This window comes from Rhynchophorus ferrugineus, unplaced genomic scaffold (assembly GCF_030347505.1).
Source record: "Rhynchophorus ferrugineus isolate W39M unplaced genomic scaffold, kcgeb_rfMv2 rfM6, whole genome shotgun sequence".
In the NCBI taxonomy this organism is placed as follows: Eukaryota; Metazoa; Arthropoda; class Insecta; order Coleoptera; family Curculionidae; genus Rhynchophorus; species Rhynchophorus ferrugineus.
Window position 1 is genome coordinate 37,748,082 of NW_027472585.1, and position 18,259 is coordinate 37,766,340.

Genomic DNA, 18,259 nt, shown 5'->3' on the forward strand with positions numbered 1-18,259 from the left:
GTACTACTGTGTATAGACTACAAGTCAGGATAGTCATATTATATAACTGAAATCATATAATAATACTTATTGCCCAAGCAGCATTGTTGACGTTTTAGGAGATTAATTTTAAAAAATTAACAAATAAATTATCAATCCCGACCTATATGTTTAAAAAATGCATTTTTATAAATATATTAAGCCGATTTCACTAGATTATATTTAATTTTGGTGACTGGTTATGGTTCCCTTCAGCTTCGATAACATCGAGCAACCAGACACCATTTGTTTGGAAACTGTCCTGCGTACTTTAAAAAGAACTATTGCTGGAAACCATCGAGTGCCCAAATATACTGCGACGATAAAATAGAGGTCTTTCTGAAATAGCCCTGTATAGCAAATTGGCTAAACAACGTCTGCGAATGAATTTTTCCACAATGCCAGTCAAGTTAAAGGCATTTTATGACTCGGAACGCCGACGCAAAACGCCAATATACTCACCCCTCCATCAGTCAACCCCATTGCGCATACGAGAGCACTGCGCCTGCTGTAGTCCCAGAACCTGCAATGTTTTTCTCGAAACCCTCTTGTTCCATTAAATTTACGTCATCATTTTTAACAGGTAAGCAAATATCAATATTTAATATAAGAAAGATTCATAACATATATGTGAGATATTTTAACAATTGCTTAAAATCCTATCAACTCACTCTGTTTGAAACGTTTTAAGAAATTCTCTATTAAAATATATGCTTCCTGAGGTCTCTGTCTAGATATTCAATTAAAAATTATTCAAGCCAAAAAAATAATACTATATTATCTATTATTATTTTATAATGAAAAAATACGAAATATATATTTTATATATAACCAATTCTATATAGTTAATTTACATTGTAAACATTTAAAATAATAACAAATTTTGGCTGTATAATACTGCCTTGTCAACTATATTCATTATAATTTTGCAAATTAAATAACGAAACTGTCATATACATATTAAGTGACGAATCGTAATTATGCTTTGTAATATTTATGAATAACTTCAAAATGTTTGTATCTATAAACTTAAATATCACATTGTTTGTTCTGTCATTGTGTGTTGGGAACTATCGACTGAAATTAACTATCAACTGTTTAGTAATTAACTACTTTTTACTATCGACTGTTTCTGTCGCTATTTTTGGTTCAATTGATTTTACTACTTTTTACCAGTGACTGTTTTCAATCGCTATTTTCGGTCCCCCTGATTTTCTTACTATCTACTATCGACTCTTTCAATCGTACTTTAAGCTACTCTTTTTGGTTCTACTAGTTTCATTTGACTGATTTTTAACGTTCTGTCTCTGTCATCCTAACCGCGACCTTGGCAAAAATGAACCCAATTTAGGCTTACATAGATTTATATGTAATATATGTGGTTTTATGATTTTTTGGTCATTTGCTTGTAAATAACAATATATCATATAAAATAATAAAATTGGGAATGATGAATAGTAAAATATTTTGACTGTTTTTATGACAATAATAGATAACGTTTCCATTTCTCTCTCGATTTTTGTTAAAACATATTTCAGTTCAATAATCAATAAAGCATTTATATCATTTCATTCATATGATTTTTAATTATGTCATGGATTTTTTTTTGTATGATTAGGTATATGTTTAATTTTTATGTAGTATTTATGGTTATTGTACATCTTTAGATTTTAGATTTTGTTCAACTTCTATTGTATTGTCTATTTTTATTATAGTATATTATTTAAAAATAACAATTAACACATTAAAATACAATAAAATATTTGTGGGGTATTATTCCATTCCATAGAAAAATTACATTTCTTTTCACAGATTCTGAGAACATTCAAATATCAAAGTAATTCTACTTCCTTTAAATTTAAATTATAAATTGCATGTTATGTATTATTGTTATAATAGTACTCAGTAATTATTTTTTTCCTTTTCTTTTTTAAAGTTATTTCGTAAAGAAATTTATACATATCTATCTCTCTTATACTACCGTTAGAAAACATAACCACATATAAAATTAACTATCCCAAGAAATTATCTCCGTCCTTTCCTCTCTCACAATTTATACAGGAGGATTCGCACATCTTCGTCTGATACCACGAATTGAAAAAAAACATACAGTTGAACCCTGCATTTGACTAAAAATAGTAATTACTATTTTCAGTCGCTAGTTTTTTAACTATCGACTGTTTCGACTGTTTTGAGTTGATAGTTTCCAACGCTCACAAGAACAATCACGGTTCACTTTATAAATATAAATTAGCTTTTACGAATGTGTCTTAATATATAACACTAGCGACCCGCCCCGGCTTCGCACGGGTGCAATGCTGATACTAAATTAAATACACTACAGAAAAAATATGAACGTTGTATATAAAAACATAGCGGCTCGCTCCGACTTTGCACGGGCATAAAATATATATGCCTATGTCACTCAATGAAAACATGATTAAAATCGATCCAGTATTTTTGGTTCATTCATTACTGCCCTTGGCCTGCACGCATTAAATTTGGAGTAAAACAATTCCTCTTCCCCTATACTTACTATGAAGATTTCCTGCTATCTTTGGAATATCTAAATTCATACAATTTTTATTACATTACACATTTTTAAACGCAAATTTTAAATTTGTAATATCTCCGAAAATATTTGTTTAATTTACATGCTGTAAGGAACCATATTGATCTATATTAATTGCACACTGTATTTAAGGTACTTAATTCGATAAGGATTAATGCCGTATTGCTTAAAATAGCTTCGTAAATAAGCCATTTTCTCACGTAAAAAGTAAACAATAAAAATGGTTAATGTGGGTTATCCCTAAAAGATAAACATATACCATCGCGGACTTTTTTGTAGACCTTTTTATGGTGTACAATACTGTAGTACATTAATTTGATCTAACTCGTAGGGTTAGGCAGTGTTTTTGCTAATCGCTAAATAAACTTAAAAAAATAGGTTAATTTACGACATCACGTTAGAAACCTCTAAAATTAGCAATGTTGCCTTAGTATATTATGCATGTATTATACATATAAACCTTCCTCTTGAATCACTCTATCTATTGAAAAAAACCGCATCAAGATCCGTTGCGTAGTTTTAAAGATTTAAGCGCACATAGGGATATAGGGACAGAAAAGGCGACTTTGTTTTATACTATGTAGTGAAGTACAAATAAGTTATGTTTTTATTTTCTAATTTTGAAGCCTTATTTGACTTTTATCCAACTATCAAACTGATTCGGATTAAAAAAAAACATTGTCTTTTAATTTCCTCATAAGAAATGAAGTATTACTAGTTATCGAAGGGCCAATTATCGTTCAGAATTAGTACCCGGATAGAAGAAGGTCTGGTGAATACGACGTATGGGGTATTACTTTCCATTCGAGCATCACAACGTAGATTTCTCGGATTTTTTTCAACATTTTCTTCTATAATGGCACTTTTTACTCAGTATGTGACTCAAACACATCAGTTTTCAATTTACAGCGATCTCCCACCATGATTTAGTTCAACTTGAATTTCCAATTATTCGTCTTGAAGCACTTCCGGTCATCCACTATATTTTTTTACTAAATTAACTATTCTTAAACTCTAAGAAGCATTTTTAACAACTTATTTCATTTAAGCCAGCATCATTATGTACTTATAAAAATAGTACATGAGCCTTATTTACTAATTTCTTCAAGTTAAATAATATAAAAGAAAATGACGCTTGAGCTAAATCTCAAAACTGGTATAAAAGAAAAGAATTTCAGAAACTAATATTTCAAGGTTATATTGTTGACAGTTCATAGGATATGATATTCATAGAGTAATAGACAGACAGCTCAATAGGGGGCTCTGGAGAAAGGTTTTGCTTTGTCCAACACCCAGATGGGGTTAAATCGACCAAGTAATATTTTTTTAAATATTAAATGTTTTTGATATTTTCAATCAAAAAAAGTTGTATTACGTAGCGAATTTTTATTATTAAAGTTAAAATTGTTTATATTTTAAATGAGAATATCAAAAAGACCTATCTGTATATTTAATAAATAAATATTAATTTGTTAAATAAAAATCTCTTGTTAAGGGCATATATTTTAATCAGTATACAGACTCTTATATTGTATATAGACACTAATCTTGAAACCCTCAAGATTACAGCTTCTACTTTTATTAATTTGGTTTGATTTGAAGAAATCAGCTACCGAAGCCCATCAAAACTTTCAGAAACTCGCTGATACTGCTCCGTCATATCCCAATTGTCGATTTTTTAACAATTTAAAAATTGTGATTGTGATGTCACTGCCCAAATACCTAGAGAACCAAAAAATAGTCCAGTTTGAAAACAATAAAATGCCAAGCTTTGATGGAAACCCAGTTTAAACTTTCAAAAAAATTTTTAGACAGTTTAGCACTGCAGTTACCTCAAATGTCTGCTAATGTCAACTAAATACATTAAACAACGTATTATACCAAAAAAACGCAATCATCCTGCATGCTTCCATATTCGTTCTGATTACCATTTGTTCAGATCGATGCACTACAAGGCCTAGCACTTGGCTAGCACAAGGTTTAGAAATGCGAAAATGAATCGATGATTGGATCTCTGCCAAGCCAACATCGTTCTTTCGACACGGTATCACTATGTTGTCAAAAAGATGGAGAGAAGTTGATGAAAATGATGCAATATAATTTTATTAAAATATGTATACAAAGTGATCAGAATACATGCAAGCACCAAATATAAATAACATTAATTAGTTTTATGAAAGAACCCACGTCATCAAATAAAATCCTATAAAAAAAATTTAAAGGAACTTTTTATAAAGATACACAAATGAGAACATTTCTGATCTGACTCATAATAGTCCTATTACGGTAATATTTCTGATGCCGACAGAGATTACGTCAAGCCTTGCAATATATTTATTTTATATACGTTTGCCGCGAATATATTTTTGCTCTGCCTGTTTTCAGCCTACGATGTTATTTCCTTATAATCTGTACATCAGCCCTATTGAAGAAGAATGCACAATGGACCAGACTACGCCACATTCCAACCGATAGATTTCCTATAGGAGATAAAGTTTAGAAATGTTGTTAACTAGGCGTCTCCCAGGGTTACTGTACACTTACAGATATAGCGTTTATTCAGCTGGAATTATCTTCTCCACGGCCGTTTATTTCTTGTTCAAATGGAATGTGTTATGCGTGAATCTTCAGGCTTGGCAACACGTGAAACGAATGGTAAGAATATTTTTCTATATTTTTTAATAACCTTCTATTTTTTTCTAGGTTGGCTTTTTATTTAACCTAGAAAACTTGACATAACTACATTAGTAGAGTGATTAGTTGTCAATAAAATAACTTAAAGATCTTCAGTCAAACATCAAAGTCGACAAAATAAATCAATAAATTTTTGTAATTATAAAAAGTATCGATTTTTGGGTTTGCTAACCTGGCGCTTACATCGAATGTAACACACTGACAATTCCCACAATGTTTTTGGCGTTCCGATTTTTTTAGCGAATATATTTTGATTCAGACTTAAAAGTCCTAAAAAGATTAGTCTTAAAAGAAAAAATGAATATTTAAAATATGCTATCAACAGTACTTATTTTCAGAAAGGAGAACAAAATATTCATAAAAATTAGCTAAACGCCGCATCCCTTCTCCTTAAGTATTTTAGTTTTCGTTAGAATTTTAGGATAAAAAAGTATGTAGAAACACTCTTCTACTAAATTGTGTTCTACTAAATGCTCTATAAAAATGTCAAATTAATTTGTTGACTAGTTTCCGAGTTTTGACAGCACAAACATACTAAAGATGAATTTTCATATGTATTTGAGGTTATAAAACTTTTTGACATTGACATTTGGTATCACTGTTTAGCTTCAATTCAAAACTAGTATTTCGTAGTTATATTCTTATCGCCACATTAAAAAAACAATGATAAAAATTAACTGAATTAAAAATTAATATAGTATTTTATTTTTAGTGCAACTTATATGAACAAGGCCTGGCCATCGGATCTCTTTGTGCACCGCTCTGTATTTCAAAGGACATTCACTCGTTGACGTGTCATTCGTTCCAAGCAGCTAAAGAAGCCGTATTCAGCGCTGAATGGCACAGCATCCGTGTAGTATTTAAATCCGTATCAAGAGATATCCAAGCTATCCACTGGTACGAGAATGGAGTTCTCCGGTACCCCACCGAGAAGGAATTCCTATCCACCATCCGTACAATAGTGAAACGCAAACTCAATCTGACTTTGGCTTATGACACCGCGGTGAGATTATCCCGATTGAAACCATCATACGAAGAAAAGGATCTTAGCAAGAGACACCAAGAGATAGAGAGCTTGTGGTACCTGCTTCAAGACAACGAATACTTGCTGTCGACGATCTTTACCGATAAAGATATTTTCCCCCAACTTATCGGAACCTGCGGTTCCTATTTTGCTGTTGAATATCTAGAGCCGGTCTCGTCGATGTCCTCCTTTTTCTCCATGGACGATAACCGAGAACAGTGGGGTCAGAGGTTAAGGTTTGCCGTTCAAATTCTGGATCTGATCGACAGTCTGGAAACTAGTTTTCGAGAACCCTTCCATCTTTGTGACATTAAACTCAGTCATTTCGGTTACGTTCGCGATAAGAAGAAACTGAAATTCATTGATTTAGACGAAGTATACCCGCGTTCGATCATCAGCAACTACTTCAAAGAGATCGATACGTGTAGGACTGACGACGATTGCGAGTACATGGACTGCAGATCGACTTGTGATAAGAGTACCGGTCATTGCCGTGATGTAGTGAGCAACAACAATTTGCAAGTGGTCTGCGAGAAGATTTTCCTAGGATGGAGAATGTCGAACACCATTATAGTGCCTGGACTATTAATGTCCCAACACACGCCATCTGATTTAGCTTCAATTTTAAGACAGTGCGCTGATCCCAAGGGAGAAACGAAGAAAGCACGGACAATGCCCGACGAAGAAGTGAAGAAAAGATTATACACTATACTATCGGAGATCGAACAATCTGTTAATAGTGATTTCTTTCTTTAGTGAGAATAAATGAACATCTACACTGTTCTAAATAAATGGTTTGTATTTATTATTTTACTATAAACAAATATTTGTTGTATCTGTTTGATATTTTGTATAATGTACAAGAGAATGCTAGAAAGACCTAACCAAACACAGAAAAATATTATATACAAATGCTAACTACAAGTTGAATATTTGTCTAAATGATTAAATCATTAACAGTTCTTATTCAATCTAGTTTAATTTATTTCCTATCTTACGCCTTGGCATACGATCTTTTAAAGTAATTAATGTTGTTACATTTTAATAATTAAAAATATAAGTAATTCCACGACAAGGTGATAACACTTCCATGATCCAAACTCTATAAGTAATGAATGATATCTCTATAATACTACGGACAGAATGGTGAAGGAAGTTTGAAAAGGTAAAGTATTTTTAGCTATTATTTATTATAAAGAAAATTAGAGATAAATTATTTAGAAGATAAAATACTTCAGCTATATTTTATTACCTACATAATAAATACATAGTTTATCATCATAAATACTTTATTTAACCAAAATTTGTCCTCTAGTGTAGACAAAAAATATATTAAATAACAATATCCAGTGGGATTCAAGTTTCAACCAAACACAGAAAAGCATATCTCCAAATTAAATATATTTTTTATACAAATAAGTAACCAAACAATTATTATTTTATGGCACCAAAATATCTCACATTTTGGTACACAATTTTTAAATTTGATTAAATTACCTAATTAGATTAAGATATTATTAAGAATAATTACTTAATACAAATATAAAAATTCCTTAATCAGGTTATAATATGGCTCTATGATCCAAACTCTAGGCTTAATAACTTTAACACCCTATCTTTATATCGCTAGGAAATGGTTTGAATTTTGGCAAGAAATGGTAAATGTAAAGATAGTCACATAACGGAGAAGGAGCAATTACTTAGTAGGAGCCCTGGTTAGTGTGTATTTTCATCTATTGTTTATTACAAACCTACCCTTATAAAAACAATTATAAGTTAATGTTAAATCGAAATAAAATATAAAACCGGTTATATTGTATTTCATACATAGTAGACAAGTAATTGCCAATAATAAATACATAATTAAAATATAATTAGTTCAACAAGGTAAATAAATATTTAATATATTCATTTATATCCCATACCTTAATTGAATCCTAAAGTACAAAATATGTCTACATAATTTAATATGCTGTTTCTGTTGTATTCACATTGCATTGAAAAATGTTAAATATAATCATCAGAATGATGAAGGATAACAAAATAATCTTTTCTTATTACTCTTAGTAGTTGCACAATCTGCCCACAGGGCAATATTTGTTATGTTATGTTTATATTATATGTACATGTAGAAAGTCACTAAATTTCCAATAATCAGATCGGATGATGTTAGACGTTTTAGTCTTACGCACTTCACATTTTTAATTCATCACATAAATTGTTCAAAGAATATCAAAACACACACCCGTTATTGATAAGAAAGAAAGATCTTCTAAAGAAATATCGCGTTGTATCACTTCATTTGAAACTATAGATATATTAGACTTGTTAGCGGTTCCCCATAGTTAAATTCCATAAGACCAAAGAGGCTTGAATATAGATTTATACAATATCTTGTTATCTAATGATAACTTTGATTTAGTACCGATAAGCCAATACATTTGGTACAGTTTATGTTCAAGTGTTTCCGTCTGGCGAGTGAAATAATCATAAAATTATAAATAAACCACAACCCCGGTTACTTAGTAAAAGTGTATTTTAATCTGTTTATTATATAATCAAAAATAAAACACCATAATAATTTCTCACAGTAGATACTTTAATCAAACACAATTAGTCCTTTAAGGTAAAGCAATCTTTCAATATAGTTATTTGTTACACTGATATAGAAAATATCTAAAAGATTCAAACACAAAGAAATAAATTTCCAGGTTGAATATAATTGTGTAAACAAGTAAATCAGCTATAGCTCTTGAATATATTTGATTTATCATACAAATAACTTATCTGTTATTTATTGTAATGTGACAACAATTTTGCTGATAATGGGTCTACCTTTAAGTGGTGATATTAAATTTTTAGTTTAACAGCTACATGAAAATATTTGTTCATTAGAAGAAATGGTGAAGGTACAAAAATTAGAAACAAACTGCATACTTTATAAAACTGTAATTTTACTTATTAATAGTGATTATCAATTTATGTTTAATGTAGAAAGAAAAAATGAAAAAATGCTCTTAAAAATAAATTTGTCAAGCAGTCTTATTTTATTATATTAAATATGTATATATATATAGTAGACAAAAAATTGTTAATACTTCCTTGGAACACAATTATTCTTAATCTCTATGTCATTAAAACTATATAATGTTATGTCTCGTTTTTTTGTTTGCAAAGTATTTCTAATTTATTGGTCACTAGACTTAAGTCGGCATTTTTATTTATTTTTATATAAACGCTACCACGAACATTGTGGAAAACTAACCAACTAGGAGCTTCCTTGGCAATTAATTTCAAGTGATCTTCTAGTTCAGTTTTTGTCAGGTTTTCTCTGTAGCAATTACCTAATTTATCTACTACCACCTCTAATAATAATACACTTTTCTTTTCTGATACAAATAGATTTCTGGTAAGGCGAGCAATCTCAGGAAGTCGTGAATACATTTGTATTTCTTTTTCCTTATCTGCTGACCTAGTCATTGACACTAATGCTTTGGCTGCTTGCTTTTGGCGAACTTTTTCTAGAAGAGCCTTGGGCAAACCTTCAAAAATAAATAAATAATATATAATTAGATATAATTAAATCATAACAAGACAAATAATAAATGGAAAATAGACTTAATTAATCTACCTTTTAAAACAGATTCAGGTAAAGCTCTAGTAGGCTCTGGAATAAGTACAGGTGTCTGGGATTCTTTTGCTGCTTTCAACTTTTGAAGAGCTGTCTCCATTCTAGTATTGCAATTAAAAAGAACTCTGGCTTTCTCTAATACTTCCTTGCCACTAGTCATTTTTTCTTCTAATGGTGGCTGAGGTATTTCAGCTAAGTCAATATCAGGAACCTGGACAGACAAAAAGAGTATTATGACAATTGTCTATGAACATTATACTATTAAAAAATGTGTAATGTTAGTAATGTTATATATCACTAATAATTTAAATATTTATAAAAAATAAATTGATATTCAATTTCTAAACCTTGATGACACAGTCAATATAGTAGATGCAATCAAAAACAATAATATTTACATACAACATTATATAAACCAAGATTCTTAGATACAACATATTATGGTGAAATAAAAATAAATTGTTAATGACCCACAAATATTGTTGCTATTTTTAAATAGCTATAAATATTTGGCCTATATTCTGGTAAGTATAATAAAAATATATACTTACTCTTTCAATGTCAAATTCTGGATGCCACCTGGTCACTTTATTCTTTGGTATATCAATAGGAACTTCCAGTTTCATTAAAAATTCATGATGATATTTCTTTACTCTGTCCAACAATATATTAAATAACTGCCTCTTCCTTTCCAACAAATGTTCAGATGTCATACTAGCACTATCATTAATATTTGGTTTGATAACTAGCTCCCATTGTTCTGACTTCATCCCCATGCCAAATACTTTCAATTTTTCTTGAGAGTATGTAAATGCATCTGAATAAACTGATTTTATCTGAGCTAGATGTTTCTCCATGAAATTTCTCTTAAGCATCTCTTCAACTGCTGGCTTTAATTTTCTAAATGTAATAACTTCTTTCCTGTTATATAAAATTTGAGTCACAGTATCAATAGACCGGAATATTTCAGCCAGTATTCTATATTTATAGGGCAAGGTCAGACCAGGTTTGGTTGTTTCTTGTAACAATTCTTTGGCAATACTTTGTATAGGAGTAGCTACAGCATTTTTTGTGGGACTTAAGAAATTCAACAGATTTTTGCGTACTCCAGAACTGTCTTTTTTAGGGCTCAGATATGCCTGCTCAGGTGAAAATACTTTCTTAGGGCTAAAACAATTTCAGTATAAACTTTTAGTAAAGCTAAAAATTATTTACTTAAACTATTACCTGGTATGAACTTCCAACTCTATAGTCCTAAATCCTTTCAGCCTTGGTGACTCTGGAATTTGGGATGTCTTCTTTTCAATTTCTTTTAATTTATCTGCTTTTTCTTGAAATCTATTTAAGGATGCTCTAAGTTCTGACAAACGAGCGCTCCTTGTCATCTTATTTTTTATTTCTTTTAAAGATGGACCTTCCAATGCAATCCTATCCATTGCATTCATTTTTGTAGGAGTTGATGGTGGTGTTACATGAAATTTGGCTTCTGGAGTCTTTTCTATTTGTGGAACAATTTCTGTAGATGCATCTGGTTCACTTGAAACTACTTCTGCTTTATTCATGTTATTAAAATATACTTGGATGTCCTTATTGTTGTTCACACATTTGAGCTTCTTGGTCTTTGGCCGAAGAATCTTCCTCGGGGTGGATTTCAAAGGAACAGATGCTACCACAATTTTAGTCTCCCCGCCTTTCTCTTCCAGTAATTTTTTAACTTTACCATCCTCCTTTCCCGTGCTTATATCCTGTGGAATGTGGGATAAGATAATGCCTTTATCTTTTAGCCCCTCTATATGAGAAGCTTTAATTTCGTTAGAATCTAATACTAATACTTTTCTTGCCTGATTAAGTTTGGTATCTTCGACAGCAATTCGTTTGCGAGTGTTGAAGAAACATGCAACTGAAGGCTGAGCCATTTTATAAACATAAATTAATAACTGTAAACAAATTTAAAGGGAATTAAATGTCACGCAACACGATCTGTCGACGATGTACGTTAAATTCCCTCCAAATCTTGACACAAATTTAAAGTAAACCAACTTCAAATATTAAATGTTACTAAATGAATTAGTAAACAGGAAATAATTATTTGAGTTGTTTTTATGACTATTACAAAGAACTATACAGATTATTATTTGTTGTTCTAGCTAAAGTTATTTAAGTTTAATCATGTTATACTGTATAAAATAAAGATTATGATTTATCTGAGAAATAGCCAACTCCCTAAACATAATATTAAAATCACTATAACAACGGAACTGCGACGAATACTGTTGGCGCCATCTGTGTCACTTTTTAACGTTATAGTCCTCGCTGGTCGGCCATAATCAAACAAAAGTGTTTTTCGTTAAATGATGGATATTTGACGTTTTTTAACAGTTTTTTTGGTGGTGATTGTTTTTAAAAGTTTCACAAATGAGTGCTAAATTAGACGTAAACAGACGTGTGTTGGCCATTCAGGCCAAGAAAAAGCGGCACAAGCCTGGAAAAAAGAAAGGCAAAAACGAAATGAATGGACACGGCGAAAATCGAATCCATTCAAAACATGAACCCTCTCATAGTTCAAGTAATGAGACGATCGAGGATCCTGACGACCCCTACACAAGCGAGGAGGAAGAACAGGAAGATAGTACTGATTACCGAAAGGGAGGTTACCACCCTGTAAAGATCGGCGACCTGTTTCTTGGAAGGTACCATGTTACACGAAAATTAGGTTGGGGTCACTTCTCCACTGTATGGCTGTGCTGGGATTTGGAGGATAAGCGGTTTGTAGCTTTGAAAATAGTTAAGTCGGCGGAACATTTTACTGAAACAGCATTGGATGAAATAAAGATCCTTAAAGCTGTCAGAGATTCAGATCCATCAGATCCTAAAAGAAATAAAACTGTTCAACTCTTAAATGACTTCAAAATAAGTGGTGTCAATGGAGTACATGTTTGTATGGTGTTTGAAGTCCTAGGTCATCATTTATTAAAATTAATCATCAAATCAAACTATCATGGAATCCCACTAGCCAATGTTCGTACTATTATGAGGCAAGTACTTGAGGGTCTTGACTACTTACACACAAAGTGCAAGATCATTCATACTGACATAAAGCCAGAAAATGTGCTTGTTTGTGTATCTGAAGAATATATTAGAAGATTAGCTTGTGAAGCAGCTGAAATGCACCAACTAGGGTTGAAACTTCCCACATCTCTTGTCAGCACTGCACCACCACAAGACACCCAACCAGGAAAAATGAGTAAAAATAAAAAGAAAAAGCTGAAAAAAAAGGCTAAAAGACAAAATGAACTACTAAAGCGCCAAATGGAACAAATCATTGAGATGGAAGAGAAAAAGAAAGTCAAAGAAAATGGTGATATCAATGGTGAGTTGGGTTGCAATGGAAGTAATGCAACAGAAGAAATTCAGGAGAAGCTTGTAAATGGTGTAGATGAACTTGGTGGTGGAGAAACAATTGTAAATTGTGAAGAAAACAACATAACTGATCCAATTGTAGTAATGTCTGAAGATGATTCCCCCTCTTTGACATCAAAAAGTGAAAGCAAATTGGAACTTGATCCTGCCTTTGTTGAGTGTGATTTTGAAGTAAAAATTGCTGATTTGGGTAATGCTTGCTGGGTTGACAAACATTTCACTGAAGATATCCAAACCAGACAATACAGATCTCTTGAAGTTCTGCTTGGTGCTGGATATAACACATCTGCAGATATTTGGAGCACAGCCTGTATGGCCTTTGAATTGGCTACTGGTGATTATCTTTTTGAGCCGCATTCTGGCGAGGATTACTGCCGGGACGAAGATCACTTAGCTCATATCATAGAGTTGCTTGGGAACATTCCCAAGAGAATCGCCCAAAGTGGAAGCAATTCCAAATTGTTCTTCAACAAGAAAAATGAGCTTCGCCACATTACAGGTTTGAAGCCTTGGGGCCTTGAGGATGTTCTGACAGACAAGTACGATTGGAATGAACAGGACGCCAAGGACTTTTCAGCATTTTTAAAGCCTATGCTGGATTTCGACCCAGACAAACGTGCAACAGCTGCCGAATGTTTAAAACATCCATGGTTGAATAAGTGAGCCCTTGCTCTCTCTATAGGTGACTGATTTTAAAATTGCTTATATTGAAAATTAATATTAGTGCATTTTAGGCCATTTCACATTACTTTATACAAATGCATTAATTAATTACAGCCTTACTGTTTCAACTTTTCATTTATACCGGTTACACAGGGCCTTTATTTAATGTACATAGACTTTGTAATAGAAAAAGAAAATTGTGATGTATGTGTTAATAGACAATATAACTGTCCCTTAGGCTGCCTTTAATTTATTTATACACTATCATATTTATTTCTCTGTTGAAACAATCAATAACTGAACAAAAATAGGGATTGAGACAAACGCATTTACCGTCGTATTTTGTAAATCATAAACCTTAGGAGTATATTTTATTTTTGTTGATAATTTATTTTGTACATTTTTATTGTTTGTTAAGGGAATTTCTTGTATTGAGTGGAACTACTGAAGCTTTAAAACTGTCTCGAATAACAATAGGTTCGGGAGATTCGGGTAACACGACAATTCAATATTCCTATTTTTGAACAGTTCGGACTATATGTATACATATATGTATTAATTAAACACTAGATTATTCGTAGCCGGGGGGATGTGTAGATCGAGCATCTGCCCAAGTATATGAGATATATGACGTTTGTAGTTACGTATTCGACTCATCAGTTCCATACTAGAGCACCAACATCAATAAATTTGTATTAAAAAAAAACATTAATTATATTAAAAATATACAATGTACATTGAATCTCTAAAGTATACAATGAATTGATTGTCAGTAGTTTTATTTCAGTACCCAGTTTTAAAATATCATACATGAACAAAATTGAGGGATATTTTTGTACTGATTAATCAAGTATTTTCAATTCCTTTTGTCTTTAGCATTCAACGGATGTTTCTGAGGTCGTCCCGTTATTTCATCAATAACATACATTGAATTTAACCCATAAAATCTACTTAAACAATATATTGAACAATACCTTATAGATATAATATCGCCTAAAAACTTTTAATGATAAGAGATCTAGTAGGCTTATATTTGCCTTGATGCTTTGCGTAAAACCTTGAAATTCCATATAACTCGAAAAAGAAGATTGATATTTATGTATGTCATTGTTCAATTGTTTAAAGACTTTCTTAAAACTATTATGTTAGATTAATTAAATATATAAGTATTATATGCCTTTTTGTACACCTAGTTGCTCTATTATTGATCAGTTAATTAAGTATATTGTTGTATTATTTTCCCAGTCGCATTCGTTATTTGTCAGTATACTACGAAAATATCTATTTTAGACACGACCTCCCACAAATAAATTGGAATATTCTTGAAATTCAGACGATACATCCGGCAAACTGCTTAAAAGCACGCAAAATTATTCAGATCTTATCGATCACCACATTCGTGAGCAAAAAAAAAACTCGATGCCACTCCAATTAATCGTCTAATATCGTTTTAATTAAATGATGTTGCCAACGTGACTGTTCGCATCTAACTAATTCCAATTAAATATTTACCTATAACGAGAAACTTTTATTGTTCATCTCTTTGTTTCATATCGAATTAATATTGTTACAAAACCATGCCAACGAGAAACAAATGAAATGTAGTGCCCACGTATACCTGGAAGTCAACTGGGTCATTCTAAAATAATAACCCGGGAGATAAAAATAAATTCGCCACCGCTATTTTTATTTTCGCATGTTGACTTTGATTAAATTGTTTTATCCAATTAAATTGTTTTTGGGTACTTGTGGAATAAACTGCAAATTATTTTATTGGCGTTTCTCATGTCGTTCTATCGAAACGTAACTGTTACTAGCTAAACTATTCCTTAAATAAACATTACCAAAGTGTAAATTCTTGATATTTCGACAACATATAATTCTAAGAATCAATTCGACTAAAATCCTCAAGTTCATGTGTATGATTTCATTTTCTAAGATTCTAAAAATTAAATAGCGAAAATGCATACATTATTTGTGTATGTAGGTTATTTGTACTAATATCAACCCTTTCAATACCTTATATAATATTAGACAATGGCAATTAATTAAGCCTATCAACAAGCGAGTGACCATCTTACCCAGCCTGACATGATGTGATTATACCGTATTGAAATTTACATTCCTGCCTATAAAAAACTCAGAGCGGGATTCTAATCAGCGATATCCATAGAGTATTTATAAATAAAACTTGAATTGACAAAACATTCGTAACTATTCTCTATGATTACTTGCTGTTCATTTTTCAAATTGTTATCACAATGTAAAAGCATCGAGCTTAATTACATTTTATCTTAAAATGTATGAAAAAGGTAAGGTTAGTTAGTTAGTTATGTATATCCATTTTGATAGCAAACATTTTGATCAAATTAGTTAAGTCAAAAAATTCAAGTATTTTAAATATATTCACTAAGAGTTTCGAGCCAATAAGAGTAATATAAACTAAGATACACATATTAATAAGTACCATCGTAGGGAGTATAACTGCTGACTCAGTAAAATACGGATAATTAAGTTTTTACCCACCCAGTAACCATTTACGAATATAAAAATATAGACGAGGAAAATTAACTACTATGCTATAAAACACTCTCAATCCCTACAAAAATAATTATTTCTTCTTAAAGATGTTCTGGAGATTCAGTAGAGTGTTCGGTTTGGTGATACTAGATTTGGTAAAAATTTTGTTCATTCTACTACGCATTTCCTCCACTCCCTGGTTGACGTTCTAGCTCAAAGTCGTACTCTTTTCTGGCGGAGAAGTTGGTGAAGTCTGAACCGAATTAGCGTCACACTCCTTCAGCATGGCCAACACGGTCTCATGATGAATACATAGCGACTGGTTGTCCGATATTATTATATCGAGATATCTAGAAATGCCAAATTAATTCAATTGTTTCAAGAGGTTTTTTGATTTTCTGGCACGGGTGTATTTTATCTCAGTTCGATAACATATTGTCGTAAAAATGTCAGAAAAGTAAGTATTCCAATATATTTAATTCCAAATTATCGTTTTGTAATCTATAATCAAACTTATAGCATGAGTGTATTTTTTTGAAAAAATAATTAATTGTGTAATCAAAATAACGTTCCAATTATGACGTGACACATAGGATAAGGAAAAGATATGGAATAAAAAAATAAGGGGAAAGCCGAAATCCCGACTCGAAACAAAACAAAAGAAAAAACAACACAACCTAAACAAATAATTGAGTACTACACGTGTTTTTTCCTGTGAAAAAGGTTGAAGAAACAAGAAAAATATGTTCAAAATGCAATATAAATTTATATCTCGAGTGCTGATACAAATATCCATTTTGATAGCAAACATTTTGATCAAATTAGTTAAGTCAAGAAATTCAAGTCTTTTAAATATATTCACTAACAGTTTCAAACCAATAAGAGTAATATAAACTAAGATACACATATTAATAATAAGTACTATCGTACGGACTATAACTGCTGACTCAGTAAAATACGGATAATTAAGTTTATCGAAAGCGAAGTAAGTTTTATGTCCACATTGGCAATCTAAGAGATTCAACGTTTACATGAGCGTCATAAGAAATGTCCAAACTGGCTATAGAAGTTGTTCAGTCATGTTTATTTAATTAATTAGTACCCAACACATGCCATAAACCTCACTTAAATTTCATCTCACAAGCTTTAGACCGGTTATGGTATTTAGGATTAATACAAAATGAGCAAAATTGCTACAGCGGAATTACTGACGACTGCTTGAAAAAAAAAGAAAATTTAGAGTCTCGCATGAAGGGACATTCTGAACACTTACACCTATTTCGGATCGAGTTCCACATTCTAGTGTCTTAGGATCACTCCTGTATCTGCTCTGTACTGCTGATATCTCAACAACAACAGAAACAGTACCTAGAACATTTGCTGACACAGTTATCATGGCAAAAGATACATCCCTGCTTAAGGCTGTAGAAGAAGTACAAGTAGCAGTCAACAAGATCTACAAATTGATTAGAGACTGCAAAATACAGCTTAATAGTTCCAAATCTGTCCATGTTAATTTCGCGTTGCGGCGAAATGACAAAAACCTAATTATATCACAATATCACGTATGCATCTCAATGGTAGGTTAAATTGGAAACATGTTAGACAAAAAGCAGAGCACACTCAAAGTCAAACAATTATACTGGTTATTCGGAAGATACTCTCAATGTGGCCCAAACATCTAAGACACTGATTTAACAGTTAATAATAAAGCCAA

The 18,259-nt window shown here is 31.6% G+C and overlaps 3 protein-coding genes across 4 annotated transcripts; 2 read left to right on the plus strand and 1 right to left on the minus strand.

Annotated features, from left to right (window-relative positions):
- Window positions 1–461: 461 nt before the first annotated feature.
- On the plus strand, window positions 462–7,279 carry LOC143199092 (divergent protein kinase domain 1C). Its single transcript, XM_076408840.1, has 3 exons — window positions 462–601; window positions 4,976–5,245; window positions 5,997–7,279. Exons 2-3 carry the CDS (start codon window positions 5,093–5,095, stop codon window positions 7,062–7,064), a joined length of 1,221 nt encoding a protein of 406 aa, XP_076264955.1. The 5' UTR covers window positions 462–601; window positions 4,976–5,092; the 3' UTR covers window positions 7,065–7,279.
- A 1,607-nt stretch (window positions 7,280–8,886) lies between these two features.
- dup (chromatin licensing and DNA replication factor double parked) lies at window positions 8,887–11,965 on the minus strand. Of its 2 annotated transcripts, XM_076408832.1 has the most exons (5): window positions 11,781–11,964; window positions 11,167–11,684; window positions 10,491–11,106; window positions 9,940–10,150; window positions 8,887–9,850 (listed from the first exon to the last, which is right to left on the minus strand). In XM_076408832.1, exons 1-5 carry the CDS (start codon window positions 11,853–11,855, stop codon window positions 9,459–9,461), a joined length of 1,812 nt encoding a protein of 603 aa, XP_076264947.1. In that variant the 5' UTR covers window positions 11,856–11,964; the 3' UTR covers window positions 8,887–9,458. The 2 variants fall into 2 exon arrangements, with proteins under 2 accessions (XP_076264947.1, XP_076264946.1); XM_076408831.1 differs by having other exon boundaries at window positions 11,167–11,965.
- Window positions 11,966–12,229: 264 nt separating this feature from the next.
- SRPK (SR splicing factor protein kinase) lies at window positions 12,230–14,789 on the plus strand. Its single transcript, XM_076408835.1, has 2 exons — window positions 12,230–14,041; window positions 14,094–14,789. The coding sequence occupies exon 1, from the start codon at window positions 12,355–12,357 to the stop codon at window positions 14,020–14,022; it is 1,668 nt and encodes a 555-aa protein (XP_076264950.1). The 5' UTR covers window positions 12,230–12,354; the 3' UTR covers window positions 14,023–14,041; window positions 14,094–14,789.
- Window positions 14,790–18,259: the final 3,470 nt, after the last annotated feature.

Excerpts from the sequence above, each read along its gene's own strand:
- dup (XM_076408831.1), bottom strand. The coding sequence starts at position 11,855 with ATGGCTCAGCCTTCAGTTGCATGTTTCTTCAACACTCGCAAACGAATT. Across the intron at positions 10,151-10,490 it reads CAGAATTTGACATTGAAAGA|GTTCCTGATATTGACTTAGC; the intron begins GTAAGTATATAT and ends TTGTCTGTCCAG. Across the intron at positions 9,851-9,939 it reads ACCTGAATCTGTTTTAAAAG|GTTTGCCCAAGGCTCTTCTA; the intron begins GTAGATTAATTA and ends TTATTTTTGAAG.
- LOC143199092 (XM_076408840.1), top strand. The coding sequence starts at position 5,093 with ATGTTGTTAACTAGGCGTCTCCCAGGGTTACTGTACACTTACAGATAT. Across the intron at positions 5,246-5,996 it reads GGCAACACGTGAAACGAATG|TGCAACTTATATGAACAAGG; the intron begins GTAAGAATATTT and ends TTTTATTTTTAG.
- SRPK (XM_076408835.1), top strand. The coding sequence starts at position 12,355 with ATGAGTGCTAAATTAGACGTAAACAGACGTGTGTTGGCCATTCAGGCC.